This window comes from Anomaloglossus baeobatrachus, chromosome 1, assembly GCF_048569485.1.
Source record: "Anomaloglossus baeobatrachus isolate aAnoBae1 chromosome 1, aAnoBae1.hap1, whole genome shotgun sequence".
Taxonomy (NCBI): Eukaryota; Metazoa; Chordata; class Amphibia; order Anura; family Aromobatidae; genus Anomaloglossus; species Anomaloglossus baeobatrachus.
Window position 1 is genome coordinate 522,262,865 of NC_134353.1, and position 25,549 is coordinate 522,288,413.

General features: G+C 41.7%; 1 protein-coding gene across 1 annotated transcript in view; it reads right to left on the reverse strand.

Moving 5' to 3' along the window:
* Window positions 1-25,549, reverse strand: part of SVEP1 (sushi, von Willebrand factor type A, EGF and pentraxin domain containing 1) — a 570,842-nt gene that overhangs the window by 64,785 nt on the left and 480,508 nt on the right. Inside the window, exons 43-45 of the mRNA XM_075316174.1 lie at window positions 8,975-9,148; window positions 7,376-7,549; window positions 4,717-4,893 (exon numbers count right to left, since the gene is read on the reverse strand). Coding sequence (XP_075172289.1) covers window positions 4,717-4,893; window positions 7,376-7,549; window positions 8,975-9,148 — 525 coding nt within the window. The remainder of the gene's footprint in view (window positions 1-4,716; window positions 4,894-7,375; window positions 7,550-8,974; window positions 9,149-25,549) is intronic.

Sequence of the window (25,549 nt, forward strand, 5' to 3'; positions counted from 1 at the left end):
TATGTGTAGTGATGTCCGGAGATCATTGGAGAATCTAATGAATTCAGATGACCTCCCGACGACACACCCATGGCACCAGTGCTACCAGGTGTCGCGGGAGTGTCGTTAGGAGGTCATCTGAGTTAAAGGTATAAAGACTCGGATAAAGGTTCAGCTTTGGTTTGATAAAGGGTTGCGAGTGCACCCCTTGCTCAGCTTGGCTTGGTGAGCCGTGGGGGCTTCGCTCATCTCTAATTAGAAGACAGAATTTATCTGTGCAATATACTGTATGCCCTTGTGGAGCACTGTCTGCGGGGCAATGTTTAGAGTTCTATAGGTAATTAAACTATAACATGTATTTTTAAATTCTTAAATTAGGTATTCATTCTAATTTAAACCACAATACACTCATTTACAATTTCCTAGCTGTTGATTGAATTAATTCAGATAGATATAGACCCTTTCCTGAATTGAACTTACATTTTTGTCATTGCGTTTTTGTGTGCATTTTTGACCCTGCGTTCTTATTGCGCTTTTGATCTGTATTTTTTTTGTCAGTTTGTTATGTCATCCTTTAAATAAAGCTGTATTATCTGTGAAACCTCCTGGTATTGCCATTGGTAGTTGTGGACAACATGTGTTTTGGATGCTTTTCTACCTCGTAAACTCACCAAAAACGCATGTGCATATTCATATTTTACCTGCAGAATTTTTGCATCTAATACATGTCTATGGGAAAATTCTACACAGAGGACTCAACATGCACAAGAGAAATTGAAATGCTGCGGATTGATGAGTTCACACAGCGTAAAAAAGAAGCACAGTGGACATGAGACATATTAATCCCAATCATTCACTTTGCTCGTACTGTAAAACGCTACTTCAAAAATGAAAATAAAACTCATCATGGGCATGCACCCTTAGGTTATGTGCACACGTTCAATATTTTCAGCAGAAAAATCTGCTGCAAATACTGATGTGTTGAAAGGAAAAATGTTGACTAAATACAGGAATCTAAGGGGTCATGTTTATCCTTATAGAGAGTGATATTCCTATGTGAGGAGACTTATAAGCCATGCAATTCTCCTCTGGGAAATTAAATATGCAAATTACCTCTTCAGAGAGGAAGAGGACTTGCTTTCTAGTGCCAACTATTGGAAGTAGGAATCTTAAAAGTCAATATCAACACTTTAACAAGCTTTGGCATATTACTTAGGATAGAAGGTAAACCAGAATCTCAATTTAGAGACAAAATCATTTCAGGGTGTTGCCCCTTTTCAGTGCAAATCATGAGATCTGATTTAGCTGTATCAGAGGCTTCTGACTGGGATGTAAGGGGTAACGTTTCTCCTTGTGGAGAGTGACATGCCTGGCTTGGCTGTTGAAGAAGGCTTACAAGCCATCCAATGCTTATCTGGGAAATTAAATATGCAAATTGTTTCTTCATAGAGAAGAGGAATTGAACTATAGTGTCACCTATTGGTAGCAGCAATCCTAAATAATAAAGCAAGGCTTGTTAAAGGGTCAATATTGACTTTTAGGGTTTCTACTTCCAATAGGTGACACAAGCTCAAGTCTTCTTTATCTTTGAAGAGAGATGAGTAAAATATACACATTTTTGCAATTATTTTTACTTGCATTTTTTCCCATGGCTTGGAATACTTATAACACTGAAGAAAACGCTGAAAGAATTGATAAGCTGTGGGTTTGAAACAGTTTCAAATCTACAAGGAAGAAGTAAGCAAAGTGTGCATGAGACTTGAATCTGATTCACTTTGCTGTTACTAGCAATTTTTTCTGTTTAAAATGCATGGAAAAAAAAAACACGCAACAAAAATGCAGCAAATACTTAACATGTGCACATAACCTTAGCAATTGGATCTGAAGAGATCAGCCGATTGTCGAGTGTCCAATTAGGTCAGTCCCTTTACTTTTTTAGTGCAAAATGACCATCATGTAAGTCAGCACCAGGGTGATTGTATTTGAGGGGGGCTCATAAGTTGAGATCCCACCACTTGCAATAGATATGAGCTATGTTACATAGCTGGTATCTGTGTCTACCATAAGCAGCCAAAGCTAAGCTCAAATTGCTGCTGTTAACCAATTAAATGCTGCTTTCAGTCTCTAAAGGGTACTTTATACACTGCAATATTGGTACCGATATCGCTAGCGAGCGTACCCACCCCCGTCGGTTGTGTGACACGGGCAAATCGCTGCCCGTGGCGCACAACATCGCTTACACCTGTCACACTACTTACTGCCTAGCGACGTCGCTCTGGCCAGTGAACCGCCTCCTTTCTAAGGGGGCGGTTCGTTCTGCGTCATAGTGACGTCACTAAGTGGCCGCCCAATAGCAGAGGAGGGGCGGAGATGAGGGGGCCAAACATCCCGCCCACCTCCTTCCTTCCTCATTGCCGGCGGGAGGCAGGTACAGTGAGTTTCCTTGTTCCTGCGGTGTCACACATAGCGATGTGTGCTGCCACAGGAACGACAAACAACCTCGCTACTCACCTGTCAACGATTTTTGGTGTTGGAGCGACCTCTCCAATACCAATGATTTTTACCTCTTTTGCGATCGTTTTAGGCCGCTCATAGGTGTCACATACTGCGATGTCGCTAACGACGCCGAATGTGTGTCACAAACACCGTGACCCCGACGATATATCGTTAGCGATGTCGCAGCGTGTAAAGCACCCTTAAGGCTGTGTGCGCACGTTGCCAAATTTCATGCATTTACGCGGTGTATTGCACCACACCGTAAATGAATGCAACCTGCGTCCCCAGCACAATCTATGAAGATAATCCATGTGCACGTTGCGTTTGAGAGCACACCGATTTGGATGCCAAAATTTTGTTCCAAGTCGCTGTGTTCTAAAAAGCAGCATGTCAATTATTCTGTGCGCTTTGGATGCAGCTCTGCTCTGTCTATGGGAGAGGCTACATCCAAAGCGCATGAAATCGTCTTTTTTTCTGCAGAAACACTGCACCCATTATGCAGTGTTTCTACAGCGATTTGAAGCGCACATGTGCTGTCAAATCCCTGCAGAAATTTCTGCAGGAACACGACGCAACGTGCGCACATAGCCTTACAGCAGTGATTAAATGGAACAATGCAATTGCGGAGCATTAATGGGTGATAGGCAAATAGTAATTTTCCATGTTCAGATTATGAGTAATGAATCCCAAAGCACTATTCCGGCATTCATAACCTAATAAAGAACCTAATGTAAGTCAATGGGGAAGCATTTTTCTTGTGACGAATAATGGAATAGTACTTTGTATTCGGTATGCATTACTAGTTACTATTTGCCTATCTCTAGTTACTATGGCAGCCAGAGCTGCTGAAGGCCTCCATTGCTGCCATTTTGGTACTCACATGAGGCTGAACTTCATAGGAAATTACTATAGTATTGCGGAATATAGTACAAGCAATTGGATCTTTGCAATTTTACGTCTCCTGATTGGACTAAAACAATGCATAAAAATAAAAAAGTTTTTAAAAATGTAAACATTAAACTCCCCTCTGTTTGTATAAGTTCGGTCGTCTATGAAAATATAAAATCATTTAGTCCATACAATAATTACTGTAAAAAAATAAAAATCAAAACTCCAAAATTGTGGGGGTTTTTGGTCATCACACCTCCTTAAAAAAGGAATAAACATCCATAAAGATGTTTTCTGTAGCCCTATTTTAATGTCACTAAAACCATTAGTCCAGGGAGGAAAAAAACACGCCCTCACACAAATTCATCGGTGAAACTTTAAAAATATTTGGGTCTTGGAAAATGGTTACACAAACCAATGTTTTTTTCTACAAACCTTAGATTTTTTTTTTACCACTTTATGCAAAGCTTGGTATCCTACAATCATACTGACATGGAGGATCTAGATTATAATTAATTTTTACTGCAAAATGAATGCTGTAAAAACAAAACTCAAAAAAGAATATTATGCCCTGTGCGCACACTGCGTTTTTTTGCCACGAATTTGCGGCGTTTTTGGGTGCAGAATTGGTGCGGTTTGTGTTCATAAACTTTATGCAGTCCTTCCGCAGCAAAGTCTATGAGAAATCCAAAATGCTGTGCGCATGTTGCGTGTTTTTTCCTTACAGGTTTTTCTGCAGTTTTTCTACAGGTTCCTGTGTTTTTCCCTGTCTTTTGCCATTGATAATGTTTAAAAAACACAAGGACAAAAATGCAGCAAAACCGCACCAAAACACTAGAGGGTACGTTTTTCCTGAAGAAACAAATCTGCAATGTGCGCACATAGCCTTAATGTTTGGTTTTTTTTCACCATTTCATTTTACTTCTGCTTATTTTCCCCACTTATCATTATATGATACAATGAAATGAATGGTGTGATTCAAAACTACAATTTTTCCCACAAACAACAAACCCTCATGTGGCTATGTCAATGGAAAAGTAAAAAAGTTATAGCATTTGGAAAAAGAGGAGGGTGGAACCAAACGTGAAAACAAAACTAGGCTGTGGAGGCAGTGGAAAAGTTAAATGTTACTGTGTACAGGAAAAATATATCTTTGTACCGTGTTAGCCAGTAGAGATAAAAAATTGGTTAAAAGAACTGAAGTCCTCAGTGGTTGATACCTTTTCAGTTAGCCATTAAAAAGGTATCAACCACTGAGGACTTCAGTTCTTTTAACCAATTTTTTATGTTACTGTGTATGATTTATTGCATTACATGATTAATTTATGTGCTAATTTACATGATATTACCTACTTTCACATTTGGCACTTGATTCTGACCAGGTTAAATCAGCATTGCATGTTATAACTGATTTTCCAACAAGACGATAGCCCTTTCGACAATTCATGGACAATTTTTGGCCAACAAAAAATTCAGTTTCTGTCAGAATTGCATTATCGGGGATAACAAATGGCACAGGACAAGGGTTTGCTAATGAAAAACAAAGAAAAGTAAGTAAATAAATGCATAAAAGTTAACAGACAACCACAAAAAAATTGGAAATTTAGTGAACAGTTTCTTTTTATTTTTGTTATAGTTATTTCCTTCAATTGTGAACAAGAATTTAGGCACATTTTCTTCCCAAGAGTCAAGATGAGCGGATCCATGGTAGTCTGGTTCGGCGGGTTCAGACGGTCTTTAGATAAAGTTAAGTTCTGGATCTGGACTTCACATGAGCCTCAATAGAAGTCATTAATTGGGCCGTTCGGGTCTCCGCCTACATACAGCCAGCCAGCCTTAAGCACTGTGCCCACACTGCATATTTTGATGCAGATTTTGATGCGTAGTTTCAGAAATCTATAGCAAAATCTGCATGTCCATTGTGAAGCCAGCAAAGTCTATGAGAAATCAGAAGTGCTATGCCCATGTTGAGTATTTTTCCCTTGCGTATTTGGTACAGATTTCTTTTTTTCTGCACCAAATATGCAAGGGAAAAATAAGCAATGTGGGCACAGCACTTCTGACTTCTCATAGACTTTGCTGGCTTCACAATGGACATGCAGATTTTGCTGCAGATTTCTGAAAAGATGCGTCAAAACTACACAGCGTGGGCACTGGCCCTACAGGGGAGGAAGGGCGTGATTTTTTCATATTCTTTCTTGTACACACTATATCCGATATGTTGACTTAACCCCCAGTGTGAGACATTTAAACACTGCAAGTGGCTCTCACTGGGCTGAGCACTAAGCATCAGTGGTTTGCATACGTAAAGCACTTGATCACTGATTTTTTTTTTTTGTAAAGTCTGTGTTTGATATGAACACCGAAGTCTACTATTTGGGTCTGCCCATCTCTACCCAAGAGCTCATTGAAATGACTGGTTTTTTTTTAACATGTAGTAGAAAAATGGACCGCATTTGATCAGTGTTTTTGATTCGTGTTTCAGTTCAGTGTCAGAATTTTGTCAAAATTTTGTTAATTTTTCTCGAATTAGTAAAATATAAAAAAAATATTCTGTTAACCAGTCTGTGAAAACCGACAGGAAATAAATGTCATTTGAATGCTGTCCGATTTTTTTTTACAAACCCATAAACTGGCTTTGGTGATTTTGATTTGACTCTCGAATCATTATTGGACATGTCTGATTTTGCATTGACCACTCCATTCCACTATAAATTTTGATGTGAACAGCCCCATAGATTATCATAAGTACGAAGTCTATCCATGAAAAATATAATACTCGTATGTGAAAAATATAGGTCTAAATGAGGTATAATACACATACAGTATGTTGTAGGATCATTGCAGGTTAATTCACCTTACAGGTTTTTTTTCCACTGCACGAAAGACTGCACAAAGTCTTATCTACTATACTGGTATTGAAAAATGCAGCAAAATTGTTCAGAAATTCACAATAACAAATCCACTAGAAATATATTCTGGGAGAACAGGACTAAAGTATATAACTTCTACTTTCTATTCTTTCCTTTTATTTATATATTTTGTAAAAATAATGTAGTAAGTAAAAAAATAACCTTACAGCAAGGCTTATGCTGCAATATTTCTTTCCCAAAAACCTATTTATCTAAAATTCTGCCTAACCTTTGCCTATTAGTAATATTTTTATACAGCTATGTGCATACAGATCCCAAATATGATCATCTGAACAAAAACGAACAGTTACTATAGACCTTTTTCAGACTTTGGGATTTTTATTGTATATAAATACACTGCCTGGTTTTCAGCAATGTCTTGGAACCGAGTTCTATCAGTGATTGGGCAGTGCCATTTATACTATCAGTAATTTTCAGATATTAAAAAATAAAGTAATTGCAAAGCTTCTCATATCCACTACAATGTTAGTCACATACAGCACATGGATTGAACACTGATGACATCCGTGTGCTGTCCATGATTTTCATGAACCCATAGAATTGTATGGGTAATTTAGATACGTGTGTCAGATCGAAAATGAACATATCTCTGTGACTGTTTTGCGGACACACAGTTTGCAAAATAAAATAGACATGTGAGCAGCTCCAAATATTATAATGGGTACATGTTCTATCAATGAAAAACACTAACAGAACAAGTAGATGAAAAACTGAGCCATATAATAGAAAACGGCACATCTGATTATTTTCTTTATATTTCTTATGTGTTGTGGAATGTGGCTACTCCCACTCTTGCTCCTTACACCCCAACTTTCCACAATTGTTTTTATTAGAGCAAAGTGGGGCTGAATTCTTGCCCAGTTCCTTTGAGGCCTAGGCTCAGACAAAGGTTGGGTTTTAGTATAGGGTCCCATTTTAAAGAGGTCACCTTATTGTTAGTAGATGGGCTTACGAACTTTGATCAAAGAATGTGTGAAGGATGCATCATGGTTTACATGTTTAGCAATAGTGGAGTTCATGTATATAATGAATATATGAATATATTTAGATATACGTATGAGAACAAAATAAACACACACGTTTACACAAGGGCACAGGATGACTCCAGTTTCCATTTTGTGTGCACTTGGCCAATTCTTCCCCTTCCAAACTATACCCACTGTTGCAGCGGTACTTCACAGTGCTGCCGGCTGTAGCATTGTCATACTCAACGTGTCCGTTTTCTAAATCAAGTGGAATTTCACATCTGGTCTCTAAAAATAGGGAGATTTATTGTTCTTATGCCAGTGTATATAAAATATCAATTTAAAAAATTGTCATTCAATACATTTAGGGTAAGAAGTACAAGTAAGAGTTCTATTAACATGATGGTTAACTTCTTGATGATTGATGGTGGTCTGACCTCTGGGACTGATCAGCAACATGGGGAACATTTAGAATGGAGTACACATGCTTGACCACAATTACATGCATTCTTTGTGGGCTGTTTATTGCTACTATCTGATTTTTCTTGGAGCCCTATAGAGAATCAAAAGACTAGCAGTTGGATGTCTGACTTACCGTTTCATTTTGTAATAAAAATGTTAGTATAAAAATTCCCCATTCTGCTGATCGGTGCAGGTCTCAGAAGTCAATCTCCAAATACTAGATAGGCTTTTACCCATTTTTTTGTGATAAGTTGCATCCCTGGTCAGCTTCTCATGTACAGTGGTACCTCGGTTTACATTGTCGTCGGTTATTGTTGGTTTCGGTTTTCGTTGATATTTTCCACTAAAATTTTGCCCTGCTTTTCGTTGGTTGCCCCGGTTCTTGTTTGTTTTTGTCTACATGCCCATGTGAGTTTGCTGCTAATTTTGCGACTTCAAAGGGTGATTCAAGCATTTGCCGCCTCTGTGTGGCATTGTGTGAGTATCACCCAGCTCATCAGTTTCAAAATGTATGTAACAAATGTAAGCTAAAATGTATTTATTCTTTATATTAGTATTTTATATTCATTTAATATTAATTTTATATTCATTTCTTATTGTTTTTAGTATTAAACACTATCTTTATTTTCTATAAAATGTGTTTTTGGTTTGTATTTTAGAGTCTAAAACAAATTAATTGGATTTACATTGATTTCTATGGAAATAATTGCCTCGGTTTTCATTGGTTTCAGTTTTCATTGATTGTATTCAGACAGATTATCAATGAAAACTGAGGTATCACTGTAACTGAAATTTTGACTTCCCAGATCACATTGGGGTATACTGTATGTGTGAGATGGAAGTTGCATTTACAGTTGAAGTCTAGAGAGTCTTGTGATGCTCTTTAGACTGACATACAAACCCCAGTATGATCCAGCAATTCAGAATTTAAGTCTTGTTGAGAAAAGGACCAGAGCAATGCGGGAAAGTGAGAAAGACATTGATCGGTAAGTATATTAATGCATTTACAGTACATTACTTATACATTTAGACAGGTTGAGAAAATAAACTTTTTACATCAGTTTTAACACTAGAACTACTGAGGTAGTCATTTTGACTACTTTGCACTATGTATTTCTATATAGGTGTCACGAGTCCAGTAGTTCCAGTGTTAACAGGTACAATATAACAGGTTCTGTTTAAGTTGTTGCATATGGTTACAATATACTAAAAAAACACATAACTTGGCTTTGCCTGATTAAAGTTACCTACCTTTACACTGTGGTAGAGGCTGACTCCATTTTCCAGTAGCCAGACATGTTATATTCTCTGTCCCAATAAGATGATATCCATTATTGCATATAAATAAAATGTTGTCTTTGTAGGCATTTCCCATTGGAATTGATATAGCGTTTGGTATAGATGGGTAAGGACCACATACAACACCTAAAGCCATCAGTAGAAAAACAGAATTGTCATCACGCTCTGTCCAAAGAGCTTTGATCTTCTCCATCTATAGCTTTCAATATCATTTATGTGGTAATAACAAATATGTTGATTATCTGCTATCTAGAATATGGTAAAATAATCCATTTATTTTTTCTGTTCCTTAAGTTGCATTTACACTAAAATATTATTAAACCGTTGATTTACAACACTATTTAAGTGTAGACAGGCTGCCAATCACTCAATGAATGAGCAAAATGCTAGTTTACCAGGTGAAATGATCTCCTGTATAAACACAACGCACACTGCCAAGAACAATGGCAGCCTACGGATATAGAATGAGCTATTACAAATCCTCAAATGTGCATAATTTACCAGAGTCTATTATTAAATGGCCAATCCGGAGTTGTTTACCAATCAGTAGCTGTTTAGTGCCGCTGGACGGTCCATGTAAATTGACGCTTACTGTTTTAATCTCAGCTTTTCAAAACTCAACAAGGAGAAAATATAATATATAATCTTTTACCCATCCCCATCACTCCTGTTGTGATAACTCAATCATATTTTCTCACAAGGCTGAATTCCTATGATAACCTATGTTTGCACCCAGTTTCAAACCACACATTTAAGTTCTTCTTACTCTCTGCCTTCTTCACCTTTAAAAGATTTATTTTTTAAGTCACTGCACTCAACATAGGTAAAAAAAAATCTGTTGTCTACACTACCAAAACTGCCTTAGATGTAGTCAGAGCTGGAGTGAGATTAGAAGATCAACGTGTCACCAAAGCCTCCCAATCAAACATACAATATGTGTCCTGTCTCATATCACAAAAAAATAGTGATGCAGAATACATAATGTGACAAATTTTCAAGTTCTGTTAGGATAGATGAAATAACTTGAAAATGTGTTTGTTAAAGAGGTATTCCCATCTTATACATTCATCTTATACATTCCACAGAATATGCAAGAAATACTTTATATGGCCCGTTTCACACGTCAGTGAAAAACACTGACGTTCTTCACTGATGTTCTTCACTGACGTGTAAAACACGCACATGTCCCTCCGTGTTCCGTGATTCACGGCACACGTGGGTTGTTCATGTGCAATCCGTGATCCGTGATTGCACATGGATATTACTCACCTGCCCCCGCTCCTGCTGTCCATGGTGTTGAAGTCTCCAGCTCTGCAGCGTCCGCCCAACGCTCTCAGCACCTACTTCCTAGTCGGCTGTTCCTGCTCTCATGAATATTCATGAGCCAGGCAGGAGCTGCCGAGAGCAGAGGCTGCACAGCGAATCGCAGGCAAGGTAAGTTGAAAATATTTAATATGTCTGGGATTTTCTGGTAAGGCTATGTGTCCATGGGAGAATGTAGCTGCAGATTTTTCTGCATCAAAATCTGCAGCTTTCCCGCAAAATCCGCACCTTTTCAAAGGTGCGGATTTACCGCGGATTTACCTCGGAATTGCCGCGGATTTGATGCGGATTTTGGTGCGGATTTTTTTATTTTTTTTTCCCAATTTTAAAGCCAAAATCCGGATGAAAATCCGCAACAATAATTGACATGTTGCAGATTTTTCTGGATCAAAATCCACACGAAATCCGCTGCGGAAAAATCCGCAGCGTGGGCACAGCATTTCCAAAATGCCATGGAAATGGCTGGGAAGTGCCTGAGCTGCAGATTTTCAGGAAATCCGCAGCTTTTCCGTGAGAAATCCCGGCAAAATCTACGCATTTTCCGCAGCATGGGCACATAGCCTCAGTGTTTCACTGATCACACATGGATCACACCATAGTGTGGTCCGTGGGTCATCAGTGATGCCAGAAAAAAACTGACTTGTCTCCGTGCAGAACCACGGCCACGGGTGTATGCTGCACGGAGACAAGTTCAGTGAAAAATCACTGATGTGTGAGCAGACCCATTGATTAGAATGGGTCTGCGTATGTCAGTGATTCTGGTACGTATAAAAAAAAAGCACAAACGTACCAGAATCACTGAAGTGGGAAAGGGGCCTAAGGCTGTGTTTTTGGGGTGGTAACCACATCTGTCTTGAGGATAGGGGTCCTTGATACCCTAGTCTCGTTCTGTCTTGCTTGCTTTCTCACAGTATGTCAGTGGAGAGGTGACAAAGCGTGCACAACCTTTCTACTGAGTTAATAATAGCTCTAAAGATAGCTAAGCACAATATATACTGTATCTCCAACAGTGTCAAATATCATAGCAAAAAATACCATCACAGATTGTCAATTACCAGAGTGTAGCACTAAATACTTCCCCATCAGTATAAAACAAATGAAACAATACAGCAGCATTGCCTCCTTTCCTGTACTTTTTCATTGGTGACAGTTTTCAATATCTTTTAAAATCCTCCCCTGTCCACAAAAATGTACCTACCTATCACCCATCCCAACTGTCCGAAGCACGGTCTCCCCTTATTCTCTTCTCCCACTGTCCAGCATGCTATAAAATCTTTATCACCCCCTCATACATAGTTCACTTCACATTCTCCCCTTACCACCCCTTCTGCAACTGTCTGAAGCCCTTTACACCCTTACCACCCTTCTTTCACTGTCCACGGCACTATGCCCCACCACTGTTTCACCATGGGCAACAGCACTGTGCCCCTCACTTTTTATCCCTCACCCACTATCTGCAGTACTGTGCCCCCAACTCCAACCACTCCCACATTGGCAACAGAGCTATGCCCCCAACTTCCCACCCCTCCCTTATGGGTTGCAGCACTGTGTCTCCCTTCAAACTGCTTCCCCGCTGGCAACAGCACTGTGCGGATTTGATGCGAATTTTGGTGCGGATTTTTTTATTTTTTTTTCCCAATTTTAAAGCCAAAATCCGGAAGAAAATCCGCAACAATAATTGACATGTTGCAGATTTTTCCGGATCAAAATCCACACGAAATCCGCTGCGGAAAAATCCGCAGCGTGGGCACAGCATTTCCAAAATGCCATGGAAATGGCTGGGAAGTGCCTGAGCTGCAGATTTTCAGGAAATCCGCGGCTTTTCCGTGAGAAATCCGCGGCAAAATCTACGCATTTTCCGCAGCATGGGCACATAGCCTCAGTGTTTCACTGATCACACATGGATCACACCATAGTGTGGTCCGTGGGTCATCAGTGATGCCAGAAAAAAACTGACTTGTCTCCGTGCAGAACCACGGCCACGGGTGTATGCTGCACGGAGACAAGTTCAGTGAAAAATCACTGATGTGTGAGCAGACCCATTGATTAGAATGGGTCTGCGCATGTCAGTGATTCTGGTACGTATAAAAAAAAAGCACAAACGTACCAGAATCACTGAAGTGGGAAAGGGGCCTAAGGCTGTGTTTTTGGGGTGGTAACCACATCTGTCTTGAGGATAGGGGTCCTTGATACCCTAGTCTCGTTCTGTCTTGCTTGCTTTCTCACAGTATGTCAGTGGAGAGGTGACAAAGCGTGCACAACCTTTCTACTGAGTTAATAATAGCTCTAAAGATAGCTAAGCACAATATATACTGTATCTCCAACAGTGTCAAATATCATAGCAAAAAATACCATCACAGATTGTCAATTACCAGAGTGTAGCACTAAATACTTCCCCATCAGTATAAAACAAATGAAACAATACAGCAGCATTGCCTCCTTTCCTGTACTTTTTCATTGGTGACAGTTTTCAATATCTTTTAAAATCCTCCCCTGTCCACAGAAATGTACCTACCTATCACCCATCCCAACTGTCCGAAGCACGGTCTCCCCTTATTCTCTTCTCCCACTGTCCAGCATGCTATAAAATCTTTATCACCCCCTCATACATAGTTCACTTCACATTCTCCCCTTACCACCCCTTCTGCAACTGTCTGAAGCCCTTTACACCCTTACCACCCTTCTTTCACTGTCCACGGCACTATGCCCCACCACTGTTTCACCATGGGCAACAGCACTGTGCCCCCCACTTTTTATCCCTCACCCACTATCTGCAGTACTGTGCCCCCAACTCCAACCACTCCCACATTGGCAACAGAGCTATGCCCCCAACTTCCCACCCCTCCCTTATGGGTTGCAGCACTGTGTCTCCCTTCAAACTGCTTCCCCGCTGGCAACAGCACTGTGCCTCTCACCATTCCCCAACTGTCCACAGCACTGTGTCTCCTTCTAATACTCCCCCATGGCAGTACCACTGTTCTTTCCTCATGTTGCTAATTGGCAATAGCATTGTGCCCCTCACATCCCTTTCCCACCCCTCCCTTGGCAGCAGTACCATGCCCTTCTCTTCCCATCCTTCTTCACTGGCAACAGCACTGTGCTTCCTCTTCCCATCTCTTCCTCATTGACAGCAACACTATGGCCCCATTTCCTACCCTTCCCTAAGTGTCAGCAGCACATTATATCCATTCTCTCTGACCATAGTACTAAGCCCCTTAAAAAAGTTAATTACTCATTTCATTTTTTATTCAATCATGCTATTATGTACCATTAATGTATTCAAATTTACATCCTCCTCCTGGACCTCTTAATAAATATATGGCATTGATTATGTAATTAAACATTGCCACGTACAATGTATGATTCTTGTTTTGTTTATCTTTTCTCTAAATCTAATATACATTAACTATAACATTATTGTATATGGCGCAACTTATACCCACCTATTGCGCTGTTTAATTTGATTCCCATAAAGTCTAAATGTATCTCAATCCTTTAATCTCCCTCTCTGGGCTCTAATCTCGTATCATCACTCTCTCTAACTACAACGCATGCGCTAGACACGTCCCTATCAACCCACCGCTCTTCATATTGAAATCCTCTAAGTATGATTAAAACACTACTGAGCATGCATGACGCGTCTATTAGAGATATAGCGGTAACATACCGGTTATATCCTAATACAGCACACATCATTGCAGACAATGGAGCACGCGCCGGCGTCTGTCCTCACTTTCGGGTCTGCAGCGTTAAATAGCCTGTTAACGCTGTAGCACATTGCATACAGCCAAAACCTGGGAAGGCGGAGCGCAGGTAATGCAATCTCCTCATTATATCTATGCTCCCAATACTTACCTCCACATTATTTATTATTTATCAATTTTTTACCTTTTAGAGGAAACTTCATTCCACCCACATAAGTTTATCCCTTATAATGTCACCCAGGTAGTATGCAGTACTCTTTATCTACTATAAAGTATACCCTATGCATAACTCTGTGGTGCCTATAGGGACCTATATAGATATATTGGACATATACTCCTATCTCTACAAATGTGATCTCTTTGTAGTTAAGATGGTTTCTCTTATTTTTTTCATATAACTCTTAGGGCGGCTTTGCACGTTGCAACATCGCATGTGCGATGTCGGTGGGGTCAAATCGAAAGTGACGCACATCCGGCATCACTTACGACATCGTAGTGTGTAAATCCTAGATGATATGATTAACGAGCGCAAAAGCGTCGTTATCGTATCATTGGTGTAGGCTCCGACTTTTTCATAATTACGCTGCCGCGACAGGTAAGAAGTTGTTCCTTGTTCCTGCAGCAGCACATATAGCTGTGTGTGAAGCCGCAGGAGCGAGGAACATCACCTTACCTGCCGCCAGCTATACGGAAGGAAGAAGGTGGGCGGGATGTTTACATCCTGCTCATCTCCGCCCCTCCGCTTTGATTGGCCGCCTGCCGTGTGACGTCGCTGTGATGTTGTACGACCCGCCCCCTTAGGAAGGAGGCGGGACGCTGGCCACAGCAAGGTCGCAGGACAGGTGAGTGCATGTGAAGCTGGGGTAGTGATAATGTTCGCTACGCCAGGAATCACAAGATATCGCTGCTACGACGGGGGCGGGGACTATCACGTGCGACATCGCAGCATCGGCTTGCGATGTCGCAACGTGTAAAGCCTGCCTTATTCCAGATGGAAGCATCTTCCACTACATTATAGTGATTCACTTCTTGCATATGGTGATAATTGTATACAGCAACTACAAGGTAATGTTTTATATGCTATTGTAGGATAAAATATTGGCACATAGATCTTGCTATTCTAATTGCTATCCCTATATTCATAAAGGTACGACAAACCACGAGATACCTTTTCGCCCATTATCCCCACACAAAAAGATGTGGCTTTACTAAAGAACAATCTGAAAAACACATATATCAGGTATCTCACCATTCTCTCACTCCCCCCTCCTTTTTTTCATGTTTATACAATATACTGACATGCATACTATCTATTGACAGAACTCTCTTCCAGTGATTCTATATAAAATTCTCTTTTGGTGGATTTCTTCCTCATCTTCACTCTCTCTACATTTGATCATACTCTCTTGAAAAAATCCTTTGTGGAGGTACGTTATTATGATTATTTCCTGCGCCCATCCCCTATTTTGCGTTTATTGTTTTGTGCTGCCTAACCAATTTCATTACTATGAAGACTATTTCATTTCTATGGCTGCCAAGCTGTACTGTTGCATCTACTCATCTGATGACAATTGTCCCTATGGAAATCCTTGAAACCAATGTACAAAATTTGATAGTCTATGTAAATATGTATTTATGTAAATTATTGTAAATTATTTATTGCTCTTTTTTTCACCTCTTTCAGTGATTTGGCGTGAAAAAGGCCTCAAATTAGGCTGAAACGTCCCAAGTCTTTTCTATCACTGTATTACTAATAAATATACACTCAATTTGTGCAAAGAAAATTCAACTCCGCCTTCTTTTTTTCATTTTTTTTTTTTTTCATTTATTACTTCTAAGAATGAGAGTGCAGTGTATGACAATTGACTTATAGTTGGACTTGAGTCCTCTCACTTGCACCTCAAAAACGCTTTTTTGGCAGTGTGCACACCATATAATTCTGTTTTTCCCTAAGTGTCAGCAGCACATTATATCCATTCTCTCTGACCATAGTACTGTTATGGACAAGATTATGAACTATTATGAGTATATAGGAGTATATATGAAGATATCCAAAGAACAGGATTTAAGATGGCGTTTGAACTGTACCACACATATATCTCTTGGCATAAGACTCAGACAGACAGAGTCTTGTGACAAGTGAATCATGCTGACATTGCTTAATATAAATGAGGAACCAAGCACATTACAGTAAATTGTATATCACAGAATAAGCTGTTCTACTTTATCCAATAGGAGATGTGTTACGTATTCTTGGCACCTAGCCAATAAGTCCGTTTAAATATTTGTACAACTTCCGGAATAAATCAGTCTTACTTTCTATTCATATCTGAGTACGTCTCTAATGTGAGTGAAAGAGAGTGGTATGCATGCTACCACGAGTGACTCATAATTTGGACTGCAGACAGTTTAAGAGGGATGCATGACTAGATTGCATCAAAGTAAATTTATGGCCAACATTAACAGATGGCGCCCAACGAACCTTAGGACGGAGCTCTGGATGGCGGATGGCCGTGCTGACACCTTCAGTCGAAAGGCAACTACGCGACGAGGAATGGAGATGCGCACTCCATATGCAGGTGAGAACATTTGTATAATCTCACCTTGCAACCTCATGCGTGTACTTGCATTTCGAAGGGGGGGTTGGGCTGTCCCAGTCTAGACACCTAATGACCGCTATCTCGCATGAGATAAGCCGTCCTAAGAGATCCCACACCAAGGTGGTCAGGTTCACCTTAAGCTGTCTGTATAAATGTAATTCTAAATCACATGAAATGTAATGTGGTTTGAGGTTTTTGTCTGCTCTGGGAGAAAGCAGAAGTTCTAAGTTTCGTTTTTCTCTGACGGTAGGGGAAAATGAGGAAGTTGTTATATACGCTGGTTATATAGATATATATGGTTATATCTGCAGGTGAGATCAGCCACCTGGATGATATATATAGTGTCCTTATTGTTATGTCATTGTGTTTACCTGTGTCTACCTGTTGAAATGTCTGTCTATTTGCAGCAGGTGGAGTACTTGCTGGTTACGAGAACCGGGAAGTTCTGTTTGGTTCAGTTACGGCAGAAAAAGGGGAAGTGTCACGATAATGTAGTGAGAGCTGTCTTTGAGTGAAAAAAAAAAAAAGCGAAACTCAGAAGCTGTACTTTGAGGTTAACTGTTTATGTATACTGTTATGTATACTGCGAGATACACTGGTGTGTGACGTGTCCGGTCGATAGTCAGTAGTTGATAAGGCTGAGGGCCAGGTACAGAGTTATGGTAAGAGCCCTGACTGTATCCTGGTACGTCTCCCACAGAGAGGAGATGATAGGGGGGTTGACTTTGGTTTTGGCCAGTACAGAGTTATGGTAAGAGCCCTGACTGTATCTGGTGGAATTTGATGTGTTCTCCGCGATCCTAAGTAGGAGGAACATTGGCAGAATCCCTTGACTTTGGTTTTAATCATTGAGTATTGATGTTCTGGATGGACTGTTCAAATAAGGTGTATATAGTGTGAACAGAGGTTACTAGTACTTGAAGTAAGATATAGTGAGGGTGAATTTAGTTTCTATCACCCACGTGACACTTCTTCCTGTTTGTCAGCATGTTTGTGTTGTGGACTGACATAGAAATCTGTGTATTCTGTGGATGTTAAAAAATGTTAAAAATATGAAGTCGCTCCTCAAGGTGGCAGTGATAACTGCCAAGAAAGGGAGATTAGAGAAGCAAGAATGGAAATATGTCTTGTTAAATAAGTGAGGGATTTTGAAAGATAAAGATCTCCTTATGGATGCCGAGGCATGGTATAGAACGTCAAAGGACGTTAGAAGATTGGCATGGAAAGAGGAATGGGATAGAGATGGTAGATATTTCTATATTGCACCAGCTCAGAAAATGGCACTTTAGGAAGTGGCCAAGCCCATTAGGAAGCAACGTCCCCCCTCCTTATAAGTCGTCCCCAGAGGGTTGGACTTGTGTAGTTTGTCCCCCTGCCCACCAAATGCCCTCCCTAGCCTGCCCAGACATCATTTCAGGTCGGGCCGCACCTAGTTCCCTTTTCCAGCCATCTTAAGTCCCAAAGCCACTGGCCTATTTGTTGCTGGAGCAACAGAAGACACCGAGGGGGGGCAGGAGGATGACAATGATTTAACAATGATCCACCCCACCAAAACTGTCCCTAGTAGAGGTAAACCACAGGTGCTGTCCTTATTTGAGGACGTCATCCCACACATGGCATCGCACCATTATTCCGATAGTCCCAGACAGGAACGCCCTAAATATGTGACAAGGAAGCCTCAAGAGGCCGCAGTCTCTGTGAAAGAACACTGAGATATATACACCTATGAGTGACGTATCATCACTAATTGATGTTTGATAAGGCCTTGGACCTGGTCTTTGTGGATAGAAGATTTGAAAAGGGGGGTTTTCTATGTACAGGTAGATGGAAGATGTTTTTATGTAAAATGTACGCAATTTTTGGTGTGAAACACCGTAGGAGAGTTGAAATTGGAAAAAAAAATAATAAGAGAAGTGTTATTTCATCTTCAGTGAAGATGAATTGTAAGTGACACACGTATGTCGAAAAGGGAAATGGAGAATTCTCCCAAGGGGGGCGATTAGATGAAAATTGATGAGTAATTCTGAATCTAGCGACTACACTATGTGTATTGTACCTGCCTGTGAAAATGGCTTGTCCAAGCCCATTATTAGAAATATAAGCTGATATATAGGGTGGACTTGTGTGCTGTCTGTGGAGCACTGTGTCCACATAACCCACCCCATTATTTCCTGTCCTGAATGTAGATTTCTTTCTGTCACCCTGTGTTTTGCCCAGCCCTGGGTGGGGTATGGTATGGGGATATTATTGCAGGGGCTGACAGGAGATAAGGGCGAGTACAGGTTCCCTAGTTACAGGGTCAGCCCAGGGGTCCCTATATAATCCATATTCACAGTGACAGATTGAATACCTCATGAATGTAGATGGCACAACCCATGTCACAATCCATGTCACTCCCTCCCAGGCCTCTTCAGATGCCATTTTTGGGGCCAACACCTACTTCCTCTTTTAGCGGCTGTTTCTTATCGGTAATTATCTTTAGCGGATGTTTTAACTCAGACACTACATAGTTCATCTTTTGACGCCATTTTAGGCCAGCCGACACCCAGTTCCCCATTTTTGTTTCAGCAGCCAAAGCCACTGCTCTGTTTATTGCTGATGCAGCAGAGGCTGCAGAGGGGGGGACATAGGGACCTGAAATACACACTCCGTTTTTGGTCATATATGCAGTTGTGCCCCATTGTGTTCCCACTAATGAACCTTAGCAGAGGTTATTGCTGACAGTCCTGTGGAAACCTTTTCCCTTCACTTTTGCATGTTTGTTTATGCTGTATCTAGTATACAGTTTAGTAGACCATATAGACTGCTCACTATTAGTCCTGGTGGACAGTGAATATTTTTCTACCTATGGCAGTTGATGCTTAGCCTGGTTTGAGATATTCTCACTTGTATGTTATCCTGCCTGGTATCTTGCACAAGAGTTCCCTAATAGAGAGGGTGGAGGATCATGTGGTCCCAAGGGGACATTGATCATCAGGAGTTGGCATATATTAGGGTTTTCGTTGGCAGCACCCAGTAATCCTTTGTGTCTTAGTTTGCAGGGTCTGACAGGAGAGAGGGATACGCTGGAGGCCCGACCCTGACCACCATCAGGTCTACCGTCGGGATGAGGGAGAGTGCAGGGCCCCCAGTTACAGGGTCAGCACAGGAGAGGTAGAGTAGATACGCTCCACTGCTTTTCCTAGTTGTGTATATGTAGTCAGGGGGTGCTGCTTGGTAGTTTCCAAACCCTCTTGTGCTCTTTTCTCTTTCCCCGGGATTTTAGGGGATCTTAGTTTTTAGAATTTCAGTGTTCTCCTAACCCCAAGTTACACCCATTGCTCTTTCTTACAAACCTGGGTATAGTCCTTTGTATCAGGTCTCCGAGAGCCCACATGCAAACTACAGCTGGTAAGGACCAAGACACCCTCCTTCAAGTGACAAGACGTATGGAGATGAATCTAGCAGCTTACAAGATCACCCCACATACGGATGTGCTGCATTCACAGTCACCTGAGTTACAGCCACAGTCACCTGAAGAGTATCATCACGTCATCTCCAGCCCAGAAGTCATTCTACCTGTTTGCCATGGAGGAAGACAGCAGCCCTGTGAATACTACTCAGCCAGATTGAACACCTACCTAAAGCACCAGTTGAAGATCAGTGCCTGTATGACATCACTGCTCCCTGACAAAGTCACCATCTCCTGGTGTGGGGTCCTTAATCCTGCTAAACTTCTCCCTGAGGACTGAGATAGGGTGCAGCTGTGGGCTCCCGGAGACCATAGGAAGTGGCTATTGACCTGCTTTCACTGCCAGCCAAAGAGATATCGCAGGCCTTAGACACAGAACTGACTCTACACACCCCATATCAGCCACAGAATAGAGGGACGGTTGGGAGGATGGGGAAGTGTAGAAAGCAAGGGCATGGCAGTCTTCCCCTTGAATTGTTCAGTGTCAGACACACCCCAGCAGGGACCACTAGGTTGAGACCCTATGAAATCCTGTTTAGAAGTACCCCCAGATTCTTCAACTAAGCTTGTTGTTTGTTTAACTAAACATTTGCCTAATATAAGTTTTTTGAGTTTTCTCCTCCAGATCCAACCAGATTTTTCTCTTTTCTTTTTCTCTCTCTCCTCTTTTCCTCTCTTTCTCTCTCTCTTTCCTCAATCTTTCTCTCTCTTTCTCTCTTCTCAATCTTTCTCTCTCTTCCTCTCTTCTCAATCTTTCTCTCTCTCTTCCTCTCTCTTCTCTCACTCTTTTTGTTTCAGACGAAGATCCATGCATTCCACAACAAAGAGATGTCGGACCTGAGACCAGGAGATTGCTGTCTTCCCTCTTCTACCCGATACTTTGTGCCAGGATGATGATATCTAAGCATGTGGACCAGAAGACAACTGTGCATCCCACCTTTGATGATGTCCCACCATCACCGCCTGAGGAGCATGAGACTTTGGTTGAAACCAACCCTGATAAATATTAGCCAATTAGAGGAATACTGCCACGTTCCTCCTTCCTGAATAACGTGTGCCAGCGGAACATAGCCATGAGGACAGTCTAGAGAATACGGTCAGGATCTGGCTTTCTATGCATAGTCTGTTGGGTGGGGAGATTCATCCACAAGGGATGGGTTATCTCGTATGTGAATGAGGTAACCATCGGCATTAGGACAGATCAATAGACAAGGGAAAAGTAAGGAAAGACTTTTGGCTATCTCCAAAGGGGCGACTGTTATGGACAAGATTATTAACTATTATGAGTATATAGGAGTATATATGAAGATATCCAAAGAACAGGATTTAAGATGGCGTTTGAACTGTACCACACATATATCTCTTGGCATAAGACTCAGACAGACAGAGTCTTGTGACAAGTGAATCATGCTGACATTGCTTAATATAAATGAGGAACCAAGGCAAGCACATTACAGTAAATTGTATATCACAGAATAAGCTGTTCTACTTTATCCAATAGGAGACATGTTACGTATTCTTGGCACCTAGCCAATAAGTCCGTTTAAATATTTGTACAACTTCCGGAATAAATCAGTCTTACTTTCTATTCATATCTGAGTACGTCTCTAGTGTGAGTGAAAGAGAGTGGTATGCATGCTACCACGAGTGACTCATAATTTGGACTGCAGACAGTTTAAGAGGGATGCATGACTAGATTGCATCAAGGTAAATTTATGGCCAACATTAACAGTACTAAGCCCCTTAAAGAAGTTAATTACTACCCTAACTCATTTCATTTTTTATTCAATCATGCTATTATGTACCATTAATGTATTCAAATTTTATTATAGTAATATAAACCTTTTATCATACAGATAGCATCACTTAGTGTCTCAAAGCAACAGCTCTGATGTTTATATCCAACTCTTCCTCTCCCCAAGTATACTGTGATCTATTACTACAAGTTGCATCATGCATTGCTGCAGCCTGTTTGCCAGCATTTAGCATGCCCTCTCCCTGTCCATCCTGCACTGCTGAAGATATTAAAAGATACCAAGAGTCCAAGATACCAAGAGTGGCTCAATATAGGTACCAGCCATCTGGCAATTTCCAGTTATCCAATACAGCCCTTCCACAGATTGCAGTACTCCACTACATGTTGGCCCCTGCTATTATTGCTGAATTAAACTGTCAGCTCACCTTGTATAAGACTAATTGCGATTCACTTCTTATCTACACCATAGTCTACACTAACCATCAGGAGAAAAGGAAGTATCAGAGGAGGCAGAAGAATCTTGTTACGTCGCCACTAGAGATGAGCGAACCGGTCCCGGTTCGGCTCGAGGCCGGTTCGCCGAACGGGGGTCCCGTTCGAGTTCGGTTCGTCGAACGTTCGACGAACCGAACTCGAACGTATAGGCTATAATGAGGGCAATCACAAACACATAAAAATGCATTATAAATGTACACAAACAGTTAATAAACATTGCCATAACACTTACCGGTCCTCGCGATCCCTTCTGCACTCTGTCTCCTGCCGCTATTCCATCCGATGATCGCTGAATCCTCCCGGTGACCTGCACTGCCAGCAGAGAAGCAGGACCTATCGTGACGTCAAAATAGCCATGTGACCAGTCACGTGGCTATTATCTCATTGGCTACAGACTGGTCACATGACTATGACACGTCATGTAGGACCTGCGAGTGCATCTCTCCGGTACACGGTGCACATATGTGTATCGCCGTGTACCGGCGACATGCTCTAGCACACGGTCGACTCCCCGTTCCGTTAGGGACCGGCTGACACAGCCGGTCATTAACGGAGATCACCGTTGCCATAGCAACGCAGTTAGCGGTGACGTCACCGCTAACCGCGGCTCCGGGAGCACCGTTGCTATGGTAACGCGTCTGTCAGCGTTACCGCTAGCAGCCAGCAGTGATCACTCACGGAGTGAAGGCTGCACGCTGCTTCCCGATTGTAGTGAGCATTGTAGTTAGGATGGAGGTTCCCCAGCCCCAAGTGATGCCCCTCACTACAATCGTCACTACTACTACACTAGAAAGAAAGAAGACAGAAAAGCAGGATCGTGGAGGGCTGACAGGGGTAATAAAGATGGAGTCTCTAATGTGTCTGTGTATTTATTTCTATTAAAGTATTTTTTCTCTGTGTGGTGTCTTTTTTTAACCCTTTATTGGAGATTCTTAATGGCCGGGTCAAACGTGCCTGACATTAAGAATCTCTGGCTTAATACTGGCTGGTAAAACAAAGCCAGTATTAACTCATGATTACCCAACAAGCCACCCGGCTCCAGGGCTGTTGGAAGAGTTGGATACAGCGCCAGATGATGAGAGCGCCATTTTCTGGGACGGCTGCGGACTGAAATCCGCAGCAGAGGCGCCCACAAACCTCGGGCTAACCTGTGCTGCGGATTCCAATCCCCAGCTGCCTAGTTGTACCCGGCTGGACACAAAAATAGGGCGAAGCCCACGTCATTTGTTTTTTAATTATTTCATGAAATAAGTGAAATAATTAAAAAAAACGGGCTTCCCTATATTTTTGGTTCCCAGCCGGGTACAAATAGGCAACTGGGGGTTGGAGGCAACCCGTGGCTGCCAGCTGTACCTGGCTAGCATACAAAAATATGGCGAAGCCCACGTCATTTTTTTGGTGGGCAAAAAACTTCTGCATACAGTCCTGGATGGAGTATGCTGAGCCTTGTAGTTCTGCAGCTGCTGTCTGCTCTTCTCCATACAGACAGACAGCAGCTGCAGAACTACAAGGCTCAGCATACTCCATCCAGGACTGTATGCAGAAGTTTTTTGCCCCCTGAAAAAATTATGTGGCTTCGCCATATTTTTGTATGCTAGCCAGGTACAGCAGGCAGGTACGGCTGCCCCCAACCCCCAGTTGCCTATTTGTACCCGGCTGGGAACCAAAAATAAAGGGAAGCCCTTTTTTTATTATTTCATGAATTTCATGAAATAATTAGAAAACAAATGACGTAGGCTTCGCCCCATTTTTGTGTCCAGCCAGGTACAACTAGGCAGCTGGGGATTGGAATCCGCAGCACAGGTTGGCCTGAGCTTTCTGGGCCCCACTGCTGCGAATTGCAGTCTGCAGCCGCCTCAGAAAATGGCATTTTCATAGAAGCGCCATATTCTGGCGCTGTATCCAACTCTTCCAGCACCTGCCTGCTATACCTGGCTAGCATACAAAAATATGGCGAAGCTCACGTCCTTTTTTTGTAGCTTTTTGGCAAAAAAAAAAAAAATGCTTCCCTGGATTTTCCATTGCCAGTGAAGGTAATACCAAGCAGTGGGGGTTAGCAGCCAGTAGCTGCTTGGATTACCCTTAGCTAGCAATACAAAAAATGCAGTGTGAGCTAACATATATTTTTTTTAATTATTTATTTAAATAACTAAAAATAAAATGGGCTTCCCTGTATTTTGATTGCTGGACATCACAGTGCTGTAAAAATAAATCTTTAAAAAAATGACGTAGCGCTCCGCGGTATTTTTGATTCTCAGCGCAGATAAAGCAGACAGCTATGGGTTGCCACCCCCATCTGCCTGCCGTTACCTTGGTTGGCAATCAAAATACAGGGAAGCCCATTAATTTTTTCTATTTAAAAAATAGTTAAAAAAAAAAAAATTACGTTGGGTCCCCCCATTTTTGATAGCCAGCTAGGGTAAAGCAGACGGCTGTAGCCTGAAAACCACAGCTGGCAGCTTTACCGTGGTTGGGGATCCAATGTGGAGGTCCCCTCAGGCTCTTTTTTATAATTATTTTATAAATATTAATAATTACACAATAAAAGTAGGGGACCCCCCAAATTGGATCACCAGCCAAGGTAAAGCGGACAGCTGTGGTCTGGTATTCTCAGGGTGGGAAGGTCCATAGTTATTGGGCCTTCACAGCCTAAAAATAGCAGGCCGCAGGCACCCCAGACGTGGCGCATCCACTAGATGCGCCAATCCTGGCGCTTCACCCCAGCTCATCCCGTGCCCTGGTGCAGTGGCAAACGGGGTAATAAATCGGGTTGATACTAGCTGTAAAGTCACCTGAGATCAAGCCCAGCAGTTTGTGATGTCATGGCGTCTATTAGATACCCAACATCATAAACTGTCAGTACTAACAAAAACAAAAAATCGACAAAAGAAATTTATTTGAAAAAACAGTCCCCAAAACATTTCCTCTTTCACCAATTTATTGTAAGAAAAAAAATAAAGGGGTCCCACGACGACTCTGGACCGTCTAGAATATGGGGGGGAGACACTCAGGGAACGTATCCCCCATTTTCTAGGAGTGCGGACCCTTCATGTGAGGAGTGTGGGTGCAATGAATCTGCACTCACTCTCCCCGGGTCCACAGCAGCAGAGTCCATGTCGTAATGGTTGCTACCAAAGCTGCAATGCCCTGCTCATGAGGTAAGGGCATGCCTAATCAGGAGAACTACTGTAGAGGAAG